Source organism: Setaria italica, chromosome VI (assembly GCF_000263155.2).
Source record: "Setaria italica strain Yugu1 chromosome VI, Setaria_italica_v2.0, whole genome shotgun sequence".
Lineage (NCBI taxonomy): Eukaryota > Viridiplantae > Streptophyta > Magnoliopsida > Poales > Poaceae > Setaria > Setaria italica.
The window spans coordinates 23,447,201-23,471,351 of record NC_028455.1 but is presented as its reverse complement, the minus strand read 5'-3'; the positions used below and the strand labels follow the sequence as shown (position 1 = coordinate 23,471,351).

The 24,151-nt window shown below is 45.7% G+C and overlaps 1 protein-coding gene across 1 annotated transcript; it reads right to left on the bottom strand.

Annotated features, from left to right (window-relative positions):
• Positions 1-15,189: 15,189 nt before the first annotated feature.
• Positions 15,190-17,095, bottom strand: LOC101763431 (cytochrome P450 76C2). Its single transcript, XM_004973281.2, has 2 exons — positions 16,122-17,095; positions 15,190-15,996 (listed from the first exon to the last, which is right to left on the bottom strand). Exons 1-2 carry the CDS (start codon positions 17,034-17,036, stop codon positions 15,391-15,393), a joined length of 1,521 nt encoding a protein of 506 aa, XP_004973338.1. The 5' UTR covers positions 17,037-17,095; the 3' UTR covers positions 15,190-15,390.
• Between the last annotated feature and the right edge of the window lie 7,056 nt (positions 17,096-24,151).

The following is a 24,151-nucleotide window of genomic DNA, read 5'->3' as shown; positions in this document are numbered from 1 at the left end:
GGGTAACCTGGGCGTCTGCGCATCGGGGACCCCTGTAGAAGCACAACTGCTCAAGAGGCGTTGAGAAGGGCTGGCGTAGTTTGCATTCGGCAATGCTCCAGATTGGGCCAACTCCGCAACTGCGTGGGCCACTCAACGATTGATTTCCTCCATCATTCTTTTTTCTTGTGCCTGCACTTTAAATTCTAGCATATGCCGCCAGCTCTCCTCGATCTATTCCTTTCTTCGCTTGCGGCTTCTGTACGATGCACTGTCACCTCGGAAAGCAAACTTCCACAGAATGACCCCAAACCCTCGGCAACGTCTTGGGTGCTCAGGATTACCAAGGGCCAATGTGAGCTCATCATTCTCTCAGTCCACCTTCAATCTCCCAGCCTTAGAATCTTCAATGTTCTTCATAAGACGTTCGGCCTTCTCACGTATTGTGTCATTGAAAATCAACATCCCATCCTCTTGGCTCAGGGAGCCTCCATGAGCGTAATACCAATTTTTTGATCGTTCTGGCCATTCGATAGTTGCAGGTACGATTCCCCGTTCGATCAGATCTTGTTCCATCTTCCTCCACTTGGGAATTGCTGTGCCATAACCACCTCACCCCAGATGATGATGGTAGCCCTTCTGACTAGCATTTGCAGTGTTGGTCAGGATCTTTTTCACACCGTCTTCACTCCTCTTATATTCAACAAATGCCTCCTAGTGGTCCCTCAACTTTGGCCACGCGTTGAAGTCTGGAGTTCAGCCCTTCTTAATGTAGTGGGCATCCAGCATCTTCTTGAATGTCTGGAATTGTGTAGCCATCTTCTTCAGCGTCCACGCTTTCACATCCTTTTCAATATATCCTTCGGGGAATGTGAAATGTCTCCTGACGTCTTCCCACAGCATATTCTTTTCTGTCTCCAGGAGGGCATACGGATTAGTGCTTCTGCCCTTCCATTCTCTGATGCTGATAGGAACGTTGTCCCAGACGATTGCCCCGATCTGACTCACGTACTTCTTTGCTACTTTCTTGGGAGCAACCGGCCTACCCTCTTCTGTCACTTCCGTGATGACAAGCCTTCCTTCCATCATCTTTCTATGACCTCGGGTCTTCTGCCCTTGCGTCGATCCAAAGGGCTAACAATTCAAGATTCGTTAATTAGTACGTAGTAGTAACGGTGGCGTGAAACAATACAAGATTCGTTATATATACCTCGCCGGAACCTTCCGCCACGGCAAGGTGTTGCTGGGGCTCATGCTCTTCATTCCCATCGGCGGACATGTTGAGGAACATGTCCGCCTGCGTGCCCTCTTCATCGGTGTATGATAGTGGAAGGTTGTCGCCACTACCATCACCAGCGATTATCTGCTCCACTTCAACTATTGATTGAAACATACATGGAATCATACATGACAGTCATAGAAATCGCCTTAGTTATATGTACATAAGGGTATATACATAAAATCATAAAATAACATGAATCCCACAAAGTCCGAAATGTTTATACAAATTTCAACAAATTAATAGTACTTTGTATGAATTTCTACCAAATATCTACTAATTTATACATATTCATTGGAATTTCTAGCAAATTACTACTAGTTACTACTAATTTTACAATAACATGAATCCCACATAGTCCGGAATGTTTATACAAATTTCAACAAATTAGTAGTACTTTGTACGAATTTCTACCAAATTTCTACTAATTTATACATATTTATTGGAATTTCTAGCAAATTACTACTAATTACTACTAATTTTACAATAGCATGAATCCCACAAAGTCCGGAATGTTTATACAAATTTCAACAAATTAGTAGTACTTTGTACGAATTTCTACCAAATTTCTACTAATTTGTACATATTTATTGGAATTTCTAGCAAATTACTACTAATTACTAGTAATTCCTACTAATTTGATTTTCTAACTAATATACAAATATCTATTGATTTTGTAACAAATTCGTTCACGGCGCTAGTGCCGGCGGACCTCGCGCGGTCGGCGGTGCCTAGGTTGGGACGGCGGCGGTCGGGGCGGCGGGACGGCGGAGGCGGGGATGGAGCGAGGTGGCCGCAGCAACGATTAATTTCTAACCTAGGCTGAAGTGAGGACGGGCGTCTCTAGAGTTAGCTACCGTCTCCTATGCGAAGGATTGAACCACAATGAAACACGATTCATTTCTAACCTAGGCGGAGCGACTAACTAATTACTACTAATTTCTACTAATTTAATTTTCTAACACATATACAAATATCTATTGATTTTCTAACTAATTACTACTCATTTCTATTTATTTTCTAACTAAAAAAAGGCCCTTGCTGACGCAAGCGGTGGGCTTGCGTCAGCAAGAGCGGTACTCCCGACGCCAGTGCTGGCGGACCTCGCGCGGTCGATGGTGGCCGGGGTGGCGGGACGGCGGTGGCTGTGGCGGCGGGACAGCGGAGGCGAGGACGGAGCGAAGCAAACGCCGGACGGAGGCGACCGACGATGAGGGGCGACGAGGCAGCGCGTGCAATAGAGGCGGCGACGAGGACGGAGGTGGCGACAAGGCCCCGCGATGGAGGCGGCCGGCGGCGACGAGGTTGAGGGGCCGGGGCGCGACGGAGGAGGATCGAGGCGAGCCGGGGCGATGGAGGAGGAGGCTGTCTGTGCGCGGGCGAGGTGGTCGGGCGGCGGGACAACAATGGCTGGGGCAATGGGGGACGACGACGACGGCGCAGGCGAGGGAGGCGGACGGGCGGCGATGGAGCAGAGCGCGAGATTTTGGCGAAATTTTGGCTAAGTGTAACTGGCATGGGGGGTAGAAGAGGCTACAGTGCCTTTTATCCCCCCCCCCCTCTTTATCCTGATTCGTAATGGCACCCGGGACTAAAGGACCTTTTGTCCCGGGTCCCATTACCAACCGGGATAAAAGGCCGCCCTTTTATCCCGGTTGGTGATGGAACCCACGATACAAGGGTACGTCCACCAGGAGGGATTGGGAGTCTACCCTTTTATCCCGAGTGCCACCACCAACCGGGACAAAAGGGCCCCCCTTTTATCCCGGTTGCCAATTGTAACTGGGATAAAAGGGTACGTCCCGGCACGAGTCGAAAACTACCCTTTTATCCTGGTTGCAGTTTGCAACCAGGATAAAAGGGGGGATCTTTTGTCCCGGTTGCTGTTGGCACACGGGACAAAAGGGCCTTTTCCCATTTTTCGTCTCCCACCTGTTTTTTGGAAATGGATTTTATTTATATTTTCACTGCATTTCAAGATGAAAAACAAAAACCTTCACATATTTTGTACATGCAAAAATATATTTAATTAGCGAGTATATTGACAATAAGTGTGATGTAGTCATTAATTCTATACCAGTTCATTTAGCCTCTAAAATATTTATTTTACTGCATCGCCGTGATCAAGAAATTATTCAATTAAATAATTTCAACGCGTAAAAAAATCCATGTATGTATGTGGTTACTATTGTTCATGTTTATCTAATAAATCTTCACCTAACAAATTTAAGAACACATGAAATCATACATAGGGTAAATTAAAAATTGTATCAAGTACTACACAAAGGTCATGTAAATTTAGCGCATTACAATACAACATTGTAAAATTTCTTCTTCACGAAAGTTCCTTGATCATGATTGCGGCGTAAGTATGGAGCCTCTTCCTTGGATAGCAGGATGCTTGGATCAACTTCAGCTGCGAATGGAGGCATGCCATCAAACTGATCATAATCATCTGATTGGTCTGTTTTATCCTCGACTCCCACGATTTTCCTTTTACCTGGAAGAACTATGTGGCACTTTCGCTCCCATGTCTCTTCTGGATTTCTCTTGGGTTTGCTACACATATCCTTCACATAGAACACCTGATGCACATCATTGGCAAGTACGAATGAATCATCATTGTATCCAGTCTTGCTCAGATCTACTATTGTCATTCCGTACTGATCTTTGGTTACGGCAGTTAGCTTCACCCAATTGCAAAGAAATAGAGGGATGTACAACGGTCCGTATTCGAGTTCCCATATCTCCTGTATGAAACCATAATATGACTCCTTGCTATTATTTCTGTCCATGGCATCTATGCGGGCACCACTATTCTGGTTCGTGCTTTTCTGGTCCTGGGCTCTCGTGTAAAATGTGTAACCATTTATCTCATAGCCTTCGAATTTGACGATTGTGCTAGCAGGTCCCCTGGCTAACCAGACAAGCTGTGGGTGAATCTCAGAGTTACCCATAAGTTGTTGGCGCAACCAGGAGGGAAAAGTTTCCATGTGATGACGGGTAAGCCAAGCATCGGATTTGGTCGGGTGTTTGAAAACTACCATCTGCTTGTGCTGCTCGATATACGGAGACACAAAGGATGACTGTTGTAGAACAGTGTAGTGTGCCTTGTTGAACAAATCAGTATCATTGCTCAAACTTGATTTCCTTACAAGGGTGCCCATTCCTCGGAGCCTCCTCTCGTGGCGTGAAGTTAGAACCCCAATCGAGTCAATTGAATCAATAAAATCAACGCAAAACTCGATCACCTCCTCTGTTCCATATCCCTTGGCAATGCTTCCTTTTGGACGGGCACGATTAAGAACATAGTTTTTTAGGACTGCCATGAACCTCTCGAAAGGCCACATATTGTGCAGGTATACAGGTCCAAGAATACCAATCTCTTTTACTAGATGAACGAGTAAGTGCGTCATAATATTGAAGAAGGATGGTGGAAATAACAACTCAAAACTAACAAGACATTGCACCACATCGTTCTGTAGCTTTGATAGCTTGGATGGATCGATTTCCTTCTGTGAAATCGCATTGAGAAACGTGCATAGCTTTACAAGCGGCAACCGGACATTTTCTGGTAGAACACCCCTCAGTGCAACCGGAAGCAACTGGGTCATCAACATGTGGCAGTCATGGACCTTGAGATTTGTAAACTTCTTTTGTTTCATATTTATTATTCCCTTTATATTCGAGGAGTACCCAGACGGGACCTTCATACTATTCAAGCATTCAAACATGCTATCCTTCTCTTCCTTGCTGAGAGTATAACTGGCAGGACATAAGTAGTGCTGTCCATTATCTCGCTTTTCCGGATGTAGGTCATCTCGTTGCCCCATGGCTTTCAGGTCCTGTCGTGCTTCCAATGTATCTTTCGAGGTTCCATAAACACCCATGAAGCCTAGCACGTTTACGCAAAGATTCTTCGTCAGGTGCATCACGTCTATTACGTTGCGAACCTCTAGGATTTCCCAATAAGGTAGCTCCCAAAATATTGAATTTTTCTTCCACATGGGTGCATGTTCGTTATCGTCGTTCGGAACAGGTTGGCTACCAAGACCCTTTCCAAAGACTAAATTTACATCCTTCATCATCTCGAAGACACACTTTCCATTACGGTGTGCAGGTTTTTTACGATGGTCTGGCACCCCTTTGAAATGCATCCCGCTCTTTCTCAGCTGGTGGTGAGCAAGGAGAAATCGACGATGACCCATATAGACGACCTTCTTACAGTGCTTCAAATACATGCTGTCTGTGTCGTCTAAACAGTGGGTGCATGCCCGATATCCCTTATTTGTCTGTCCCGAAAGGTTACTCAGTGCAGGCCAATCATTGATGGTTACGAACAACAATGCTCGTAGATTAAAGATCTCTTGTCTATCCTCATCCCACACACGTACACCTTCTTCCTTCCAGAGCTGTAAAAGGTCATCAACCAACGGTCTTAGGTACACGTCAATGTTGTTACCGGGTTGTTTTGGGCCTTGGATAAGCGCCGGCATCATAATGACCTTCCACTTCATGCATAGCCAAGGAGGAAGGTTGAACATACATAGGGTCACAGGCCAAGTACTATGGCTACTACTCAACTCACCGAATGGATTGAATCCATCAGTACTTAAACCAAACCTTATGTTCATTGCTTCACTTTCAAACCTCGGGAATGCTCTATCAATTGATCTCCACTAGGCCCCATCTGCGGGGTGTCTTAGCATATCATCTTCCATACGTTCTTCTTTGTGTCATCGCATCAACTTAGCATTCGCCTTGTTCCTGAACAAGCACTTCAAGCGTGGTATTATAGGGAATACCACATCACCTTCGCGGGAACTCTCTTCTTGGGAGACTGCCCCTCGACATCACTAGGATCATCTCGTCTGATCTTATACCGCAGCGCTTCGTAGACGGAACAACCATCCAATTTCTCGTATTCATCACCACGATACAGGATACAGTCATGAGGGCATGCGTGTATCTTCTGAACATCCAATTCGAGAGGGCAAATAATCTGTTTAGCTTCATATGTTGTGGACGGTAATTCATTATTCTCGGGAAGAATCTTCTTGAGAATGTTCAACATCCCTTGAAATGCCTTATCGGACACACCATTTTTTGCCTTCCATTGCACAAATTCTAGTGTCGTACCTAGTTTTTTATGGCCCTGCTAGCAACCTGGGTACAACATTTTTATGGCGCTGCAACTTTGCTGCTTCCTTCTCAGTTTTGCAATCTCTATGTGCATCTCGTATCACATGACCAAGGTCATCAGTAGGGCCATTTTCTGCAAACTCATCTTCATCAGCCTCGCCCATTGTACTACCTGCAAAAGCTTGGCCTGCAACCCAGTCCGGAATGGTGTCATCTTCCTCCTCCTCCTCGCCATCTTCCATTACGACTCCTCATTCACCGTGCTTGGTCCAAACCATATAGTTAGACATGAAACCGTATTTAAACAAGTGGCTATGAATAGTCCCCCAGGAATCCTTTGAATACTCCTTCTTGTTATTGCATTGGAAGCATGGACAACATACGAACCCATTCTCTGACTTCTTCGCTTTGGCCACTTTGAGAAAATAATGCAAGCCATCAATAAACACCTTGCTCCGCCTGTCTGCATTATACATCCATTGCCGGTCCATCTGCATCGTATTACGCATGAAAATGGATTACACTTGACAATGGATTATGTGTGAAAATTGATTAAAGATCCAAACAAAATGGTACAATACAACAACATGAAGATCCAAATACACATATTTAAATTAAAGATCCAAACAACATGATACAATACAACAAGCCATCCACTGGTTATTATCTAGGAGGATATTAAGCATCCTTGGCCATCCATTGCTTTTTCCAGCGCGCTCATTTTCTTCGGCTTATGCTGAGGGCCAACTATGATTTTCCCCTTGACGAAAGGGGAACCACGATCGCCCCCACCATCGCCACTTCCTCCAGTAGTAGAAGCCATCTATGTACAAAAATTATTACCTTAACACTGCATAAGTTGTTGAACTTGAAGACCGTGATCATCTTCCAAGCATGTCCTCAACTGGGCGGCACCGCACTTCGTCATAAAAGAGGTTCGATGCTACGGAAAAGGGGACACGGTCACGATGTCCGTATCCACTCTTTCTTGTAGAATCGAACCTCCTTCTTAACATACGTTGCTGCTCGGCGGATAACATCCTCGCAGAGATGAACACGGTATGCAAGTTCAACAAGTATGGATTTGAAAAACCATATTAAATTTGATAAGTTCAACAAGTAGCAGAAGCCATCTATGTACAAAAATTCTTACCTTAGCACTGCAGAAGTTGTTGAACTTGAAGACCGTGATCATCTCGCGAGCATGTTCTCAACTGGACGGCACCGCACTTCGTCATGAAAGAGGTTCGATTCAACAGAAAAGGGGACATGGTCACGATGTCCGTATCCACTCTTTCTTGTAGAATCGAACCTCCTTCTTAACATACGTTGTTGCTCGGCGGAGAACATCCTTGCCGAGACAAACACGATATGCAAGTTCAACAAGTATGGATTTGAAAAAACCTTATTGAATTTGATAAGATAAACTGTCTAGACAAGGTAGCATCATTCTTAACCCACTGTAAGAATGCATACTATATATGACACATCAATCTCCCTCACATTCTAGCTCAAAATACCCCTCCATTTTCTACTGCATCAGATTCTAGCAAATAATCTTTCCATCTCCAAAGCATAAATCAAAGCATAACACGAGGATGAAGTAGCAAACCTTCACAACACTTGTGTTGGCTGAGTGAAATTCCCACGAAAATGAGGGAAAAAACTTCGGGCAGCACCTCCTTGCTTCGGCACCACCGGAGAGTAGGTGAAGGTCAGCTCTCTGTCAATGTGCTGGACTGGCTCGGGCTGGAGGAGGAAGAAAGTCCTCTGTCTTGGTATATAATGGGGGATGAGTTTTTATCCCGGTTAAAAACTCCAACCGAGATAAAAAGGAACACCTTTTGTCCCGGTTGAAAGTTTAGTCCCGGTTGGAGCCTCCAACCGGGACAAAAGGGTTCCGCCACCGACGCCCCACACCTAGCCGTTGCAACCAGGACTAAAGGGGGGCCTTTAGTCCCGGTTGCAACTACCAACCGGGACTAACTCTCCCCTCCATTTTTGCCTACCGTGGCGCACCCCCTTTTGTCCCGGGCCAACTTTAAACCGGGACAAAAGGGGGCGCATCGAAAGCCAATTCTCTACTAGTGAACCGGGACTAAAGGGGGGCCTTTAATCCCGGTTGCAGATACCAACCGAGAGTAAATCTTTCCTCCATTTTTGCCTACCATGGCGCACCCCCTTTTGTCCCGGGCCAACTTTAAACCGAGACAAAAGGGGGAGCATCGAAAGTCAGTTCTCTACAAGTGATGGTATTTATTTAGGCTATATATAGCTTCTATATAAGCTTGGGCTAAACATTCGTTCCAAGGTTGAAAACTTAAATGGTTTTAGTAGTTGAGGGTTCAAAGTAAACAATTTAGATAATGTTTTCAGAAGGCACAAATTCAGACAAATCCATCAAATCAATAAAAGTTATTTAGGCTATATATAGCTTCTATATAAGCTTGGGCTAAACATTCGTTCCAAGGTTGAAAACTTAAATGGTTTTAGTAGTTGAGGGTTCAAAGTAAACAATTTAGACAATGTTTTCACAAGGCACAAATTCAGACAAATCCATCAAATCAATAAAAGGATCTCAGATCATGCTACGTTGGTCCGACGAATACGTATCGTAACCTCCAAATATATAAAAGTAGTATACAGAATTAGTCAAGGTCCATGCAACCGAAAATCAGGAATGATCACTGAATGATTAGCGAACCCAACCTATTATATCGAGGTGGCTTCTGAGACAAGATAGCAAACCCGGTCATGTTATTGGCGTGGTATGAAATAAGTTATCAAGAAAGCTGGTTGTATCATCAAAGTTAAGTGTACTGTTCGCTTCAGCTTATTCAGTCGGCTTATCAGCCACCAAACAATGTTTTTCTCTTACAACAAATCAGTTGTTTCAGCTTTTCAGCCGGCTTATAAGCTAAAGCGAACAGGCTCGGATGGTTCGTTGGTTAGAGGCTCAGAGCATGTTGTTAATACTTTGATGTGATCATCATGTGAATAGACAATGGAAACAATGTTATGGACGACGTGTAGGAATATGAAGTAAAGAATCAAGCTACAGAGGAGACACACGATTTAACGTGGAAAACCCCTCCGATGTGAAGGGGAAAAACCATGGGCACCAGCCAGCAACAATCTCACTATCTCAAGAGTTTTGGGTTAAACGCCTGTGGCGGCTTACAAGAGAATCAAGTCTCCACGAAACCCTAGCAAGGGTGTATATACCGTACTGTACCGCGGAGGGCTCCGCCCCCCGCACCCCCCCGAGCACAGGGGCGAGACGGGCCTCCGCTTCGCTCCGTCAGAAGCCCGGCCTATATCCTGGAGTGAATTTGGAACAACTCCAACAAACTCCACCTTGAAACAAATTCATCTTGTATCATAAATCAACCCTTCATCCTGAACATAACAAAGATAGAAAACCACTGGTGACAACTATAGTCTCTTGGACTATCCAATTAAACCAACTAAGCTTGAGCACAGCTCAAACTTAGCAACAGGAATAGGTTTTGTCATCATATCAGCAGGATTATCATGAGTACTAATCTTGCATACCTTCAGCTTACCTTCTTCAATCACATCACGCACAAAATGATACTTGATATCTATGTGCTTAGTTCTCTCATGGAACATCTGATCTTTAGTGAGGTAAATTGCACTTTGACTATCACAGTGCAAACTTATGCAAGATTCAACTCCACAAAGCTCAGCGTACAAACCTTTCAGCCAAATTAATTCTTTGCACGCTTCACAAATAGCCATATATTCTGCTTCAGTAGTAGACAAAGCAACAACTGACTGTAAAGTAGCCCTCCAACTCACAGCACAGCTGCCAACAGTAAACACATAACGTGTAAGTGATCTTCGCCTGTCCAGATCAGCAGCATAATCAGAATCCACATAGCCAATAAGACCCTTATCAGTTCTTCCAAACTTTAAACAGGAATCTGTTGTGCCTCTGAGATACCTGAAAATCCACTGAACTGCCCTCCAATGTTCTTTGCCAGGATTAGACATATATCTACTAACAAGACTCATAGCATATGACAAATCTGGATGAGAGCAAACCATGGCATACATCAAAGACCCAACAACACTAGAATAAGGAACCCTTGACATGTATTCAATCTCTGCATCTGTACTAGGACACTGAGCAGCTAACAACTTAAAGTGAGGTGCAATAGGGGTACTAACAGCCTTAGCATTTTGCATGTTGAAACGCTAAAGAACTTTCTTGATATAATTTTGTTGACTAAGAAATAGCAAACCAGATTTTCTGTCTCTACTAATTTCCATACCAAGAATTTTCTTAGCACTACCAAGATCTTTCATATCAAAACCACTACTCAATAGCTTCTTTAACTTAGTGATTTCAATCTTACTCTTGGCAGCAATCAGCATATCATCAACATATAACAGCAAATATATAGGTGATCCATTAACATGCTTGATGTAAACACATCTATCATACTTAGATCTTTTAAAACTGTGTGCTAACATAAATGAATCAAACCTCTTGTTCCACTGACGAGGGGACTGTTTCAAACCATACAAGGATCTCTTCAACTTGCACACATATTTTTCCTTGCCAGGCACTATGAACCCTTCTGGTTGGTCCATGTATATGTCCTCCTCAAGCTCTCCATGCAAAAACGCAGTCTTCACATCTAACTGCTCAAGCTCAAGATCATGTGAAGCAACAATACTAAGGAAAGTACGAATTGAACTGTGTTTTACCACTGGAGAGAACACATCATTGTAGTCAACACCCGGAATTGAACTGTGTTTTACCACTTAGATCTTTGGAGGCTCGCTTGGAGATAAGCCCTCCTTTCTCTTGAAGATCCATTTGCAGCTGATGGTCTTCTTATTCTTAGGCAAAGGTACAATCTCCCATGTACTGTTCTTCTCAAGAGACTGCATCTCCTCATGCATAGCAGAAATCCAATTCTCAGTATCACCACAACGAATAGCTTCTTTGTAGGTTGCTGGCTCATGAACATTCTCCACCTGTTCAGCACAACTCAAAGCATAGTAAGAAAAATTACACTCTTCAATAAGACGCTTAGGAGGTGCAATTGTCCTTTTTGACTTGCGTTGAGCAATAGGTAAATCCTCCTCTAACTGCAAAATAGGAGGAGTTTGCTGAACATCATGATGAGCATCATCCTCAGCAACATTGTTATCATGGTCACCATGCTCATCAACAGGCTCCACCTGCACACCTGTATCATCGTCAACATGCTCCACCTGCATGCGCATACGCTGCAGCTCTTTTTCTGGAACATGATCTAAGGGCAAACTGTCAGTAAACATCACAGATTCATTGAAAACAACACTCCATCTCATAAAAGTCTTTCCTATTTCAGGATTCCACAATTTATAGCCTTTGACTCCCAAACTATAACCAAGGAAAAGACACTTAACAGCTCTAGGCTCTAATTTTCCATTATCAACATGAGCATAAGCAGTGCATCCAAAAACTTTCAACTGTGAATAATCAGCAGGCGTACCAGACCATACCTCAATTGGAGTTCTTTTATTTAGTGGAATAGAAGGTGACCTGTTTATCAAGTAACAGGCAGTATTAGCAGCTTCAGCCCAAAAATGCTTGCTCATCCTGGCATTAGACAGCATGCAACGGGCCTTGGATATGATGGTTCTGTTCATGCGTTCGGCCACACCATTCTGTTGAGAAGTATGGGGTATGCTGTGATGCCTAACAATGCCTTCCGATCTGCAATAATCATTAAATTCACGCGAACAAAATTCTCCACCATTATCAGTACGAAGCAATTTTACCTTCCTTTCAGTTTGCCTTTCTATCATTACTTTCCAGTCCTTAAAAGCAGCAAAAGTATCATCTTTCTGTTTCAGAAAATAAGGCCAAACCCTTCTAGACTAATCATCAATAATTGTAAGCATGTAACGAGCACCACCAAGTGAGGACTTACGGGAAGGGCCTCATAAATCAGCATGAACATAATCAAGAGTACTTGACGTTTTGTAACCTTCTGCATCAAGCATGCTCAATGAGATAAGATTTTTGGACATCCCTGGTATATACCTGACGTTTTTCAGCGTGCGTGTCATTCCATCATCAGTCTTGATCTGAACTGATCCAATCCCCACAATGTCACACGGGTTATCATCTCCCATCCGCATAACATCCCCTTTCTGCACAGGCTTATACGAGCTAAATCAATTTCTGTTAGTGCAAATATGAAATGAACATGCGAAATCGAGAATCCATTCATCATGACCAACAACACAACCAGCAAATACTACCAGACAATCTCCAGAATCATCATCAGACGCAGCAGCAGCAACAAAGACCTTACCAGCCGACTTGTTTTTCTCTTCTCCTTATTTTGTACTTTTCTGCAATCCTCAACATTATGATTTGTCAGCTTGCAATAAACACAAAACTTTTTATTACCATGCGGCTTGGACTTTGAACGGCCTCTCCTTTCGTAGTTTTTTCTTCCATCATTGCCATCATTGGAGGATCTGTTTTCAGTTCTGCCTCTCACATACAAAACATCGCCCTTGGAGGATGATGTCCTGTCATTCTGCACCATGCCTCTCATCTTCTCCCTAGACTGGAGAGCCTCATAAACTTCCTTTAGGGTTAGTTCATCACGGCTCAAAAGTATGGTGTCACGAAAATTTGCACACGAATTTGGCAAAGAACATAGCAGTAAAAGACCTAAGTCCTCATCATCATACTTCACCTCCATCGACACTAGGTCGGCGACGATCTTCTTGAATTCAGCGATGTGGCTCATCACTGAATCCTCCTCCTTCATCTTCAGGGTGAACAGCTTCATCTTCATCTGCATCTTACTGGTTAGATCCTTGGACATACAGATCGATTCTAGTTTCAGCCATAGTTCTGCAGCAGTTTTCTCTTTCAGACACTCCTGCAAAATATCATTATGAAGATGCAACTGTATTAGGGCGAGCGCCTTCTGATCCTTGCAGATCTCTTCTGGAGTCCACTCGGCCTTCCTCTTTCTGAAACTATCCAGCGCCTCATCATAGTCATGAGTCTGCGCCAGAATCCCCCGCATCTTGACTTGCCATAGCGAGAACCGCGTGTCGTAGTTCAGCAGCGGAAGATCAAACTTCATCGACGTCGTCATGAACCCTAACAGCAACCAAAGCTCTGGCCCAAACCTCCGGCGACGGGCCTCCGCTTCGCTCCGTCAGAAGCCCGGCCTATATCCTGGAGTGAATTTGGAACAACTCCAACAAACAACACCTAAAATACACTAAGCATAGTTTACCCGTCCAACCATCTCGATCAAATCTGGATATGAATAGGACAGAGCTAGCCAAGGTTTCTCTTCTCGGTCAAATCCGGCCGGTTGGTGCAACGTCCGCTCATGCACGGAGCCACATTGTGTCCACATCAATAAATTGAAGGGACCTCGAGGGAAAAAGGCACATAGAGACAAAACGTGCATACCAATTCAGCGTAAACTTTCTTGATAAAATCCAGCCTACTATATCCACGTGATGGATATATACAACTAAGGGTTACAAAGAGTTTTTAGACTCTAATCCTCAAAAAAGAGGAGCTCTATCCTGCCCTGCCACGCCTTGGGGCAGTAAACTTTACTGGGTTGCTCTGCGTCGTTTTCAGAACAAGCATTAAGGATAACGTCCATTGGTATCGCCTTGGTCGTCGTCCCCTCCGGCGGTTTCGAATTTCTTGCCACTGTCAACTTGTCAAGGAACACAAGGCTCGCCAATTCCACGAAGGAAGACCAGTAGTCGAGAGAATTCATTTTTGCTGTCGCGAAGCCTAAGTTTCTCACCTCAGTCATCAATCATTTGTTACACCATGCCGCCGGTTGAACGGTCCAGCTAGCGTTTGAACGAATAGGGAGCTGCTATATTATCTCAGAAGACAAGAGGCTCCAAAAAGTATACCCATGCTCTTGCATGTGCAATGCAATAATATACTATATGCCTTGATGATATTGTTTATAACGATATATGCCTTAATATTGGGTTGGCACAGCGTACTTCTCAACGGGTGTTATTCACTGATCTTCCTTCGTGGCTTGACCGGTTCCAGCTTTACACAGTATACTTCTCAACGTGTATCTATTGATCTCTAGCTTCTGCTCCTCTGAATCAGCTTCAGGCGGCTAGAGAGTACTTCGTCCTTCCCAAATTACTATTCGTCTTGGTTTTTCTAGATACATAGTATTACATAGTATTTGATATGCACCTAGATATATATTATATCTAGATACGTAGTAAAAGTTATGTATCTAGAAAAATCAACACGAATAGTAATTTGGGACGGAGGGAATACAACTAATGTTTGAGAAGAGAAAACTCACTAAACAGTGAATGAAAAATCATGTTTCAGCAATGTTTGAGAAAAGAAATCGCAAAATATGTAGAGACTAGTCCTAGTGCAGATAATCCAACAATCCATGCATCGGCTGCTACTGCTATCAGGTCTAAGCTCGGAAGCTCGCAGGACGTGAAGGATCGACTACGCCTACCACGTTCCCAGGCTGCGTCGCCATCGTCTTTGTCGCCAAAGAAACAAATACGAACTTGGTTGTCTCGACTAGTCGTCACCACGCTCTACTCCATTGGACAGTAAAGCGCTGCCACTTTCCTTGAACGGCAGCTGGTGCAAGCAGATAGGCATAATTTGTACACTGGAAAATACTGGACCTGCTAATTTTCCACACTTTGTAGGTGATGATGTCGCACAGCAAATATAGAAGAAGCACATCAATCCATTCATAGTGCAAACGAGATACGAGCCCTCGCGCAACTGCGCTTAGTAATCCGACATATAATTTTATTTCAACACCATAAGGTTCGTTTACATACTCTGTATCCTGTAAGATAGTAGCACATACAAAAAAAGACACAATTATCGGAAAAAAGGCGGAGACCAGCTCATCAGAAACATGGATCGTACTTCAAATTACCGGATGAAATGAGCCATACGGTACTCATATTTCCCTGGGAATGGCCTTGAGGGGGGTGACTAGAGTCAAGACGACCCCACACTTCTCTTTCATGTCGATCCCGCTCTCCTTGACCTCGGCCGGGAGCTCCCAGTCGAAGCGATGGAGCAGCGTGCCAAGGATGAGGGGTATCATCTTCATCGCAAGCGGCATCCCGGGGCAGATGCGGCGGCCGAGACCGAACGGGATCATGTCAAAATCCTGGCCCACGTGGCTCCTGGTCTCGCCGTCAAGGAACCTCTCCGGGATGAACTTGTGCGGGTCGGGCCATGCCTGGGCGTTGCGGTTGATGGCCCACGCGTTGACGAGCACGTTGGTGTTCTTAGGGATCCTGTAGCCGTTGACCTCGATGTCGGCCTCTGTCTTGCGAGGCATCAATGGCAGCGCCACTCGAAGACGAAGCATCTCCTTGATGACGGCTTGGAGGTATGGGAGCTTGGCGACGTCGGACTCTTCAATGAATGGCTTGTCGCCAAGAACCCTTTTGAGCTCCTCCTTGGCCTTGTGCATTGTCTCTGGGTTCTGAATGAGATCCACCATTCCCCACTCCATGAGAGCCGCGGTCGAGCTTCCTCCGGCGCCGTATATGTCCTACATGTAATCAACAAGATCAATTCAGTAATTGTTATATACTTATATATAACATAGTTAATGCATGCATCTGATATGATTATTGAAGTTGAAGGAGCTGAGATAGAGAGAGGTAGAGGACGTACCGAGAGGAGTACTCTGATAACCTCCGGGCTGAGCAGGGACCCCTCCTTCTCCCACTCGCTCTCCTTATCGAGGACGGTGTCCAGCACGTCGTTCTTGCGTGGCTCCCCGGCTTCCCGGCTGCGCCGCCGCAGAACGACCTGCTCGTCGAAGGGGTGGTACACGATGCCTAGCAGGGTCTTGGTCCTGCGGCGAAGGCCCTCGAGGTCGAGGGGGGCGATCGCCGGGAACATGTCGGAGACGTTGCCGGTCCCGAGTATCTCGACGATCTCCTCGATGGTGTCCCTGAACATGGCCCTCTCCTTGGGCTCCAGGTCGATGGAGTAGAGCAGGCCCAGCAGCAGGCTCAGGATGGGGTCCATCACCGCGTTCCTGATCGCGACGGTGGTGCCGCGCGCTGCGTGGTCCGACAGGTACCGGTACAGCGACTCCACGATCCTGGCCTGCATCATCGCGCCGGCGCCGGCGATCCGCCTGGGCGCGAGCATCTCCGCGGCGGCGAACTTGCGGACGGCGCGCCACTTGTCGTCCAGGCTCGGGAGCGCGAAGATGGTGTGGGAGTCGTGGCCCCAGGCGGTGAGCACGTCCAGGCTCGGGATGCCGGCGATGTTGTCCACCTTCTTGCCGTTTTCCCCGGCGTGGAAGACCTCGCGGAGCGCCTCCGGCGAGGAGACGATCACGTGGGGCACCGAGCCGAAGCGGAGGCACATCAGGTCACCGTAGCGTTCGGAGAGTTTCTGGAAGGTGCGGTGCTGCTGCCCGGGCTCCCCGAGGTCGAGGAGGTCGCCGATGATCGGCTTGGACGGCCAGGGGCCAGGGGGGAGACGCCGGCGAGAGTCACGGATCAGCTGGAAGATGTACAGGGAGAAGAGGCCGACGACAAGCCATCCTAGGCCTTCAAGGATGAAGGAAGCCATCTTAGTTGCAGCTAGCTACACTAGGTGCTCGATCTCGAGCAAAATGATTCGTGCTTCGGAATGAGTTGCTTGGGACATACACGCACTTCGACACCTATTTATAGTGCAAAGTAGCTGTTGGAGGATTTCTTGGAAGCAATATGAAAAGGTAGATATTTCCAGTTCATAGACGGAAACAAAGCAGTTGTTGGAGTCCAAGCCGGGATAAGAGACTAGAAAAGTCCATGCATGAAGCTACTTGTATCGACATTTAAGTTCGTTCCTATCGTGTCTTGTAATCATATTGTAACAACTTATTGGCCAAAGAGTCTTGTTGTAGATAGAGTTGTAACTAGGACTCTTTGGCCAGCTCTCCCAGGTTGTTACTTGTGTAAATCTTGTGCCAATTGTGCACCTATATAAACACGAAGGGCGGCTCCTAACGGGCTAAGACATGCTTTCCCTATTGCCACTAGTAGAGAATTGGCTTTCGATGCGCCCCCTTTTATCCCGGTTTAAAGTTGGCCCGGGACAAAAGGGGGTGCGCCACGGTAGGCAAAAATGGAGGGGAGAGTTAGTCCCGGTTGGTAGTTGCAACCGGGACTAAAGGCCCCCCTTTAGTCCTGGTTGCAACGGCTAGGTGTGGGGCGTCGGTGGCGGAACCCTTTTGTCCCGGTTGGAGGCTCCAACCGGGACTAAACTTTCAACCGGGACAAAAGGTGTTCCTTTTTATCTCGGTTGGAGTTTTTAACCGGGATAAAAACTCATCCCCCATTATATACCAAGACAGAGGACTTTCTTCCTCCTCCAGCCCGAGCCAGTCCAGCACATTGACAGAGAGCTGACCTTCACCTACTCTCCGGTGGTGCCGAAGCAAGGAGGTGCTGCCCGAAGTTTTTTCCCTCATTTTCGTGGGAATTTCACTCAGCTAACACAAGTGTTGTGAAGGTTTGCTACTTCATCCTCGTTTATGCTTTGATTTATGCTTTGGAGATGGAAAGATTATTTCCTAGAATGTGATGAAGTAGAAAATGAAGAGAGTATTTTGAGCTAGAATGTGAGGGAGATTGATGTGTCATTTATAGTATGCATTCTTGCAGTGGTTTAAGAATGATGCTACCTTGTCTAGACGGTTTATCTTATCAAATTCAATTTGGTTTCTCAAATCCATACTTGTTGAACTTGCATACCGTGTTCATCTCTGCGAGGATATTCTCCGCCGAGCAGCAACGTATGTCAAGAAGGAGGTTCGATTCTATGAGAAAGAGTGGATACAGACATCACGACCGTGTCCCCTTTTCCGTAGCATCTAACTTCTTTCATGACGAAGTGCGGTGCCGCCCAGTTGAGAACATGCTCGCGAGATGATCACGGTCTTCAAGTTCAACAACTTCTGCAGTGGTAAGGAAAGAATTTTTGTACATAGATGACTTCTGCTACTTGTTGAACTTATCAAATTCAATAAGGTTTTTCAAATCCATACTTGTTGAACTTGCATACTGTGGTCATCTCGCAGAGGATGTTCTCCGCCGAGCAGCAACGTATGTCAAGAAGGAGGTTCGATTCTACGAGAAAGAGTGGATACGGACATCGTGACCGTGTCCCCTTTTCCGTAGAATCGAACCTCTTTCATAACGAAGTGCGGTGCCGCCCAGTTGAGGACATGCTCGCGAGATGATCACGGTCTTCAAGTTCAACAACTTATGCAGTAGGTAATAATTTTTGTACATAGATGGCTTCTGCTACTGGAGGAAGTGGCGATGGTGGGGGTGATCGTGGTTCCTCTTTCGGCAAGGGAAAAATCATAGTTGACCCTCAGCATAAGCCGAAGAAAAAGAGCGCGCTGGAAAAAGCAATGTTTCGTTATTTGCAGCAACGTTATGAAGAAGCTATTGCTGCGGGTGAGGAACCTCCTTTTGTTGGTCGTTATGCTCCACCCTCAGTCCTGGGTGTTTCATGTCCACTTAGTACTACCGTTTCAGGCGGCACAAATAAACCTAAGGATGAGGCTGGGTCAGCGGAACCTTCGTCTTCACCGTCCAAGGATGCTTAAAGTCCTCCTAGATAATAACCAGTGGATGGCTTGTTGTATTATATCATGTTGTTTGGATCTTTAATTAAAATATGTGTATTTTCATCTTCATGTTATTGTATTATACCATGTTGTTTGGATCTTTAATCAATTTTCACGCGTAATCCATTGTCAAGTGTAATCTATTTTCATGCGTAATATGATGCAGATGGACCGGCAATGGATGTATAATGCAGACAGGCGGAGCAAGGTGTTTATTGATGGCTTGCATTATTTTCTCGAAGTGGCCAAAGCGAACAAGCCAGAGAATGGGTTCGTATGTTGTTCATGCTTCCAATGCAATAACAAGAAGGAGTATTCAAAGGATTCCTGGGGGACTATTCACAGCTACTTGTTTAAATACGGTTTCATGCCTAAGTATTTGGTTTGGACCAGACGGTGAAATAGGGGTCATAATGGAAGATGGCGAGGAGGAGGAGGAAGATGACACCATTCCAGACTCGGTTGCAGGCCAAGCTTTTGTAGGTACTACAATGGGCGAGGCTGATGAAGATGAGTTTGCAGAAAATAGCCCTACTGATGACCTTGATCAGGTGATACGAGATGCATACAGAGATTGCGAAACTAAGAAGGAAGCAGCAAAGTTGCAGCGCATGATAGATGATCACCAAAAATTCTTGTACCCAGGTTGCCAGCAGGGCCATAAAAAACTATGTACGACACTACAATTTGTGCAATGGAAGGCAAAAAATGGTGTGTCCGATAAGGCATTTCAGGGGATGTTGAACATTGTCAAGAAGATTCTCCCCGAGAATAATGAATTACCGTCCACAACATATGAAGCTAAATAGATTATTTGCCCTCTCGGATTGGATGTTCAGAAGATACACGCATGCCCTAATGACTGTATCCTCTATCGTGGTGATGAATACGAGAAATTGGATGCTTGTCCCGTCTGCGAAGCCCTACGGTATAAGATCAGGTGAGATGATCCTGGTGATGTCGTGGGGCAGTCTCCCAAGAAGAGAGTTCCCGCGAAGGTGATATGGTATTTCCCTATAATACCACGCTTGAAGCGCTTGTTCAGGAACAAGGCGAATGCTAAGTTGATGCGATGGCACAAAGAAGACCGTAAGGAAGATGAGATGCTGAGACACCCCGCAGATGGGGCACAGTGGAGATCAATTGATAGAGCATTCTCAGACTTTGAAAGTGAAGCAAGGAACATAAGGTTTGGTTTAAGTACTGATGGATTCAATCCATTCGGTGAGTTGAGTAGTGGCCATAGTACTTGGCCTGTGACCCTATGTATGTTCAACCTTCCTCCTTGGCTGTGCATGAACTGGAAGTTCATTATGATGCCGGTGCTTATCCAAGGCCCAAAACAACCCGGCAACGACATTGACGTGTACCTAAGACTGTTGGTTGATGACCTTTTACAGCTCTGGAAGGAAGAAGGTGTACATGTGTGGGACGAGGATAGACAAGAGATCTTTAATCTACGAGCATTGTTGTTCGTAACCATCAATGATTGGCCTGCACTGAGTAACCTTTCAGGACAGACAAATAAGGGATATCGGGCATGCACCCACTGTTTAGACGACACAGACAGCATGTATTTGAAGCATTGTAAGAAGGTCATCTATATGGGTCATCGTCGATTTCTCCCTGCTCACCACCAGCTGAGAAAGAGCGGGATGCATTTCAAAGGGACGCCAGACCATCGTAAAAAACATGCACACCATAATGGAAAGCATGTCTTCGAGATGATAAAGGATGTAAATGTAGTCTTTGGAAAGGGTCTTGGTAGCCAACCTGTTCCGAATGACGATAACGGACATGCACCCATGTGGAAGAAAAAGTCAATATTTTGGGAGCTACCTTATTGGGAAATTCTAGAGGTTCGCAACGCAATAGACGTGATGCACCTGATGAAGAATCTTTGCGTGAATGTGCTAGGCTTCATGGGTGTTTATGGGACCTCGAAAGATACATTGGAAGCACGATGGGACCTGAAAGCCATAGGGTAATGAGATGACCTACTTCCGGAAAAGAGAGATAATGGACAACACTACTTACGTCCTGCCAGTTGCACTCTCAGCAAGGAAGAGAAGGATAGCATGTTTGAATGCTTGAATAGTATGAAGGTCTCGTCTGGGTACTCCTCGAATATAAAGGGAATAATAAATATGAAATAAAAGAAGTTTACAAATCTCAAGGCCCATGACTGCCACATGTTGATGACCCAGTTGCCACATGTTGATGACCTAGAAAATATCCGGTTGCCGCTTGTAAAGCTATGCGTGTTTCTCAATGCGATTTCGCAGAAGGCAATCGATCCATCCAAGCTATCAAAGCTACAGAACGATGTGGTGCAATGTCTTGTCAGTTTTGAGTTGTTATTTCCACCATCCTTCTTCAATATTATGACGCACTTACTGGTTCACCTAGTAAAAGAGATTGGTATTCTCGGACCTGTATACCTGCACAATATGTGGCCTTTCGAGAGGTTCATGGCAGTCCTAAAAAACTATGTTCTTAATCGTGCCCGTCCAGAAGGAAGCATCGCCAAGGGATATAGAACAGAGGAGGTGATCGAGTTTTGTGTTGATTTTATTGATTCAATTGACTCGATTGGGGTTCCAACTTCACGCCACGAGGGGAGGCTCCGAGGAATGGGCACCCTTGGAAGGAAATCAAGTTTGAGCAATGATACTGATTTGTTTGACAAGGCACACTACACTGTTCTACCACAGTCATCCTTTGTGTCTCCGTATATCGAGCAGCACAGGTAGATGGTAGTTTCCAAAAACCCGACCAAATCTGATGCTTGGCTTACCCATCATCACATGAAAACTTTTCCCTCCTGGTTGCGCCAACAACTTATGTGTAACTCTGAGATTCACCCACAGCTTGCCTGGTTAGCCAGGGGATCTGCTAGCACAATCGTCAAATTCCAAGGCTATGAGATAAATGGTTATACATTTTACACGAGAGCCCAGGACCAGAAAAGCACGAACCAGAATAGTGGTGTCCGCATAGATGCCATGGACAGAAATAATAGCAAGGAGTCATATTATGGTTTCATACAGGAGATATGGGAACTCGAATATCGACCGCTGTACATCCCTCTATTTCTTTGCAATTGGGTGAAGCTAACTGCCGTAACCAAAGATCAGTACGGAATGACAATAGTAGATCTGAGCAAGACTGGATACAGTGATGACCCATTCGTACTTGCCAATGATGTGCATCAGGTGTTCTATGTGAAGGACATGTGTAGCAAACCCAAGAGAAATCCAGAAGAGACATGGGAGCGAAAGTGCCACATATTTCTTCCAGGTAAACGAAAAATTGTGGGAGTCGAGGATAAAACAGACCAATCAGATGATTATGTTCAGTTTGATGGCATGCCTCCATTCGCCGTTGAAGTTGATCCAAGCATCCTGCTATCTAAAGAAGAGGCTCCGTACTTACGCCGCGATCATGATCAAGGAACTTTCGTGAAGAAGAAATTTTACAACGTTGTATTGTAATGCGCTAAATTTACATGACCTTTGTGTAGTAATTGATACAATTTTTAATTTACCCTATGTATGATTTCATGTGTTCTTAAATTTGTTAGGTGAAGATTTATTAGATAAACATGAACAATGTTAACCACATACATACATGGATTTTTTTGCGCATTGAAATTATTTAATTGAATAATTTCTTGATCACAGCGATACAGTAAAAAAATATTTTAGAGGCTAAATGCACTGGTACAGAATTAATGACTAAATCACACTTATTGTCAATTTACTTGCTAATTAAATATATTTTTGCATGTACAAAATATGTGAAGGTTTTTGTTTTTTATCCTGAAATGCAGTGAAAACATAAATAAAATCCATTTCCGAAAAACAGACGGGAGAAGAAAACTGGGAAAAGGACCTTTTGTCCTGGGTGCCAACAGCAACCGGGACAAAAGGCTCCCCTTTTATCCCAGTTGCAAATTGCAACCGGGATAAAAGGGTAGTTTTCAACTCCCGTCGGGACATACCCTTTTATCCCGATTGCAGTTGGCAACCAGGATAAAAGGCCCTTACTCTTATCCCGGTTGGTGGTGGCACCCGGGATAAAAGGGTAGGCTCCCAGCCCCACCTGGCGGATGCACCTTTTTGTCCCGGGTCCCGTCACCAACCGGGATAAAAGGGGGAGGGCCTTTTATCCCGGTTGGTGATGGGACCCGAGACAAAAGTCCCTTTTGTCTCGGGTGCTATTACGAACCGGGATAAAAGGCGGGGTTAAAAGGCACTGTAGCCCCTTCTACCCCCCACGCTAGTTACACTTAGCGAAATTTTCGCCAAGATCCCGCGCGCGCTCTGCTCCGTTGCCGCCCGTCCGCCTCCCTCGCCGGCCGCTGTCGTCATCGTCCCCCATTGCCCCGGCCGTCGTTGTCCCACCGCCTGACCGCGCCCAGACAGCCTCTTCCTCCATCGCCCCGGCCCGCCTCGATCCTCCTCCGTCGCGCCCCGGCCCCTACCTCATCGCCGCCGGCCACCTCCATCGCGGGGCCTCATCGCCACCTCCATCCTCGTCGCCGCCTCATCGCCGTCCCGCCTTCGCCATCCTGCCATCCTGCGCACCTTCGCTCCGTCCTCGCCTCCGCCGTCCCACCACCCCGGTCGCCGCCGTCCCGCCGCCCCGGCCACCTCGTCGCCCCGACCACCGTCGACCGCGCACGAGGTCCACTGCGCCGGCATTGGCGCCGGGAGTACCGCCTTGCTGACGCAAGCCCACCGGCTTGCATCAGCAAGGGCCTTTTTTAAGTTAGAAAATAAATAGAAATGAGTAGTAATTAGTTAGATCATCAATAGATTTTTGTATATGTGTTAGAAAATCAAATTAGTGTAAATTAGTAGTAATTAGGTTCGTCGCTCCGCCTAGGTTAGAAATGAATCGTGTTTCGTCGTGGTTCCGTCCCCGCCTCCACCATCCCGCCGCCCTAACCGCCACCGTCCCAACCTAGGCACCGTCCCTGGTTCCGTCCCTGCCTCCGCCATCCCGCCTCCATCGCGCCGGCCGCCGCCGTCCCAACCTAGGCACCGTCGACAAAATT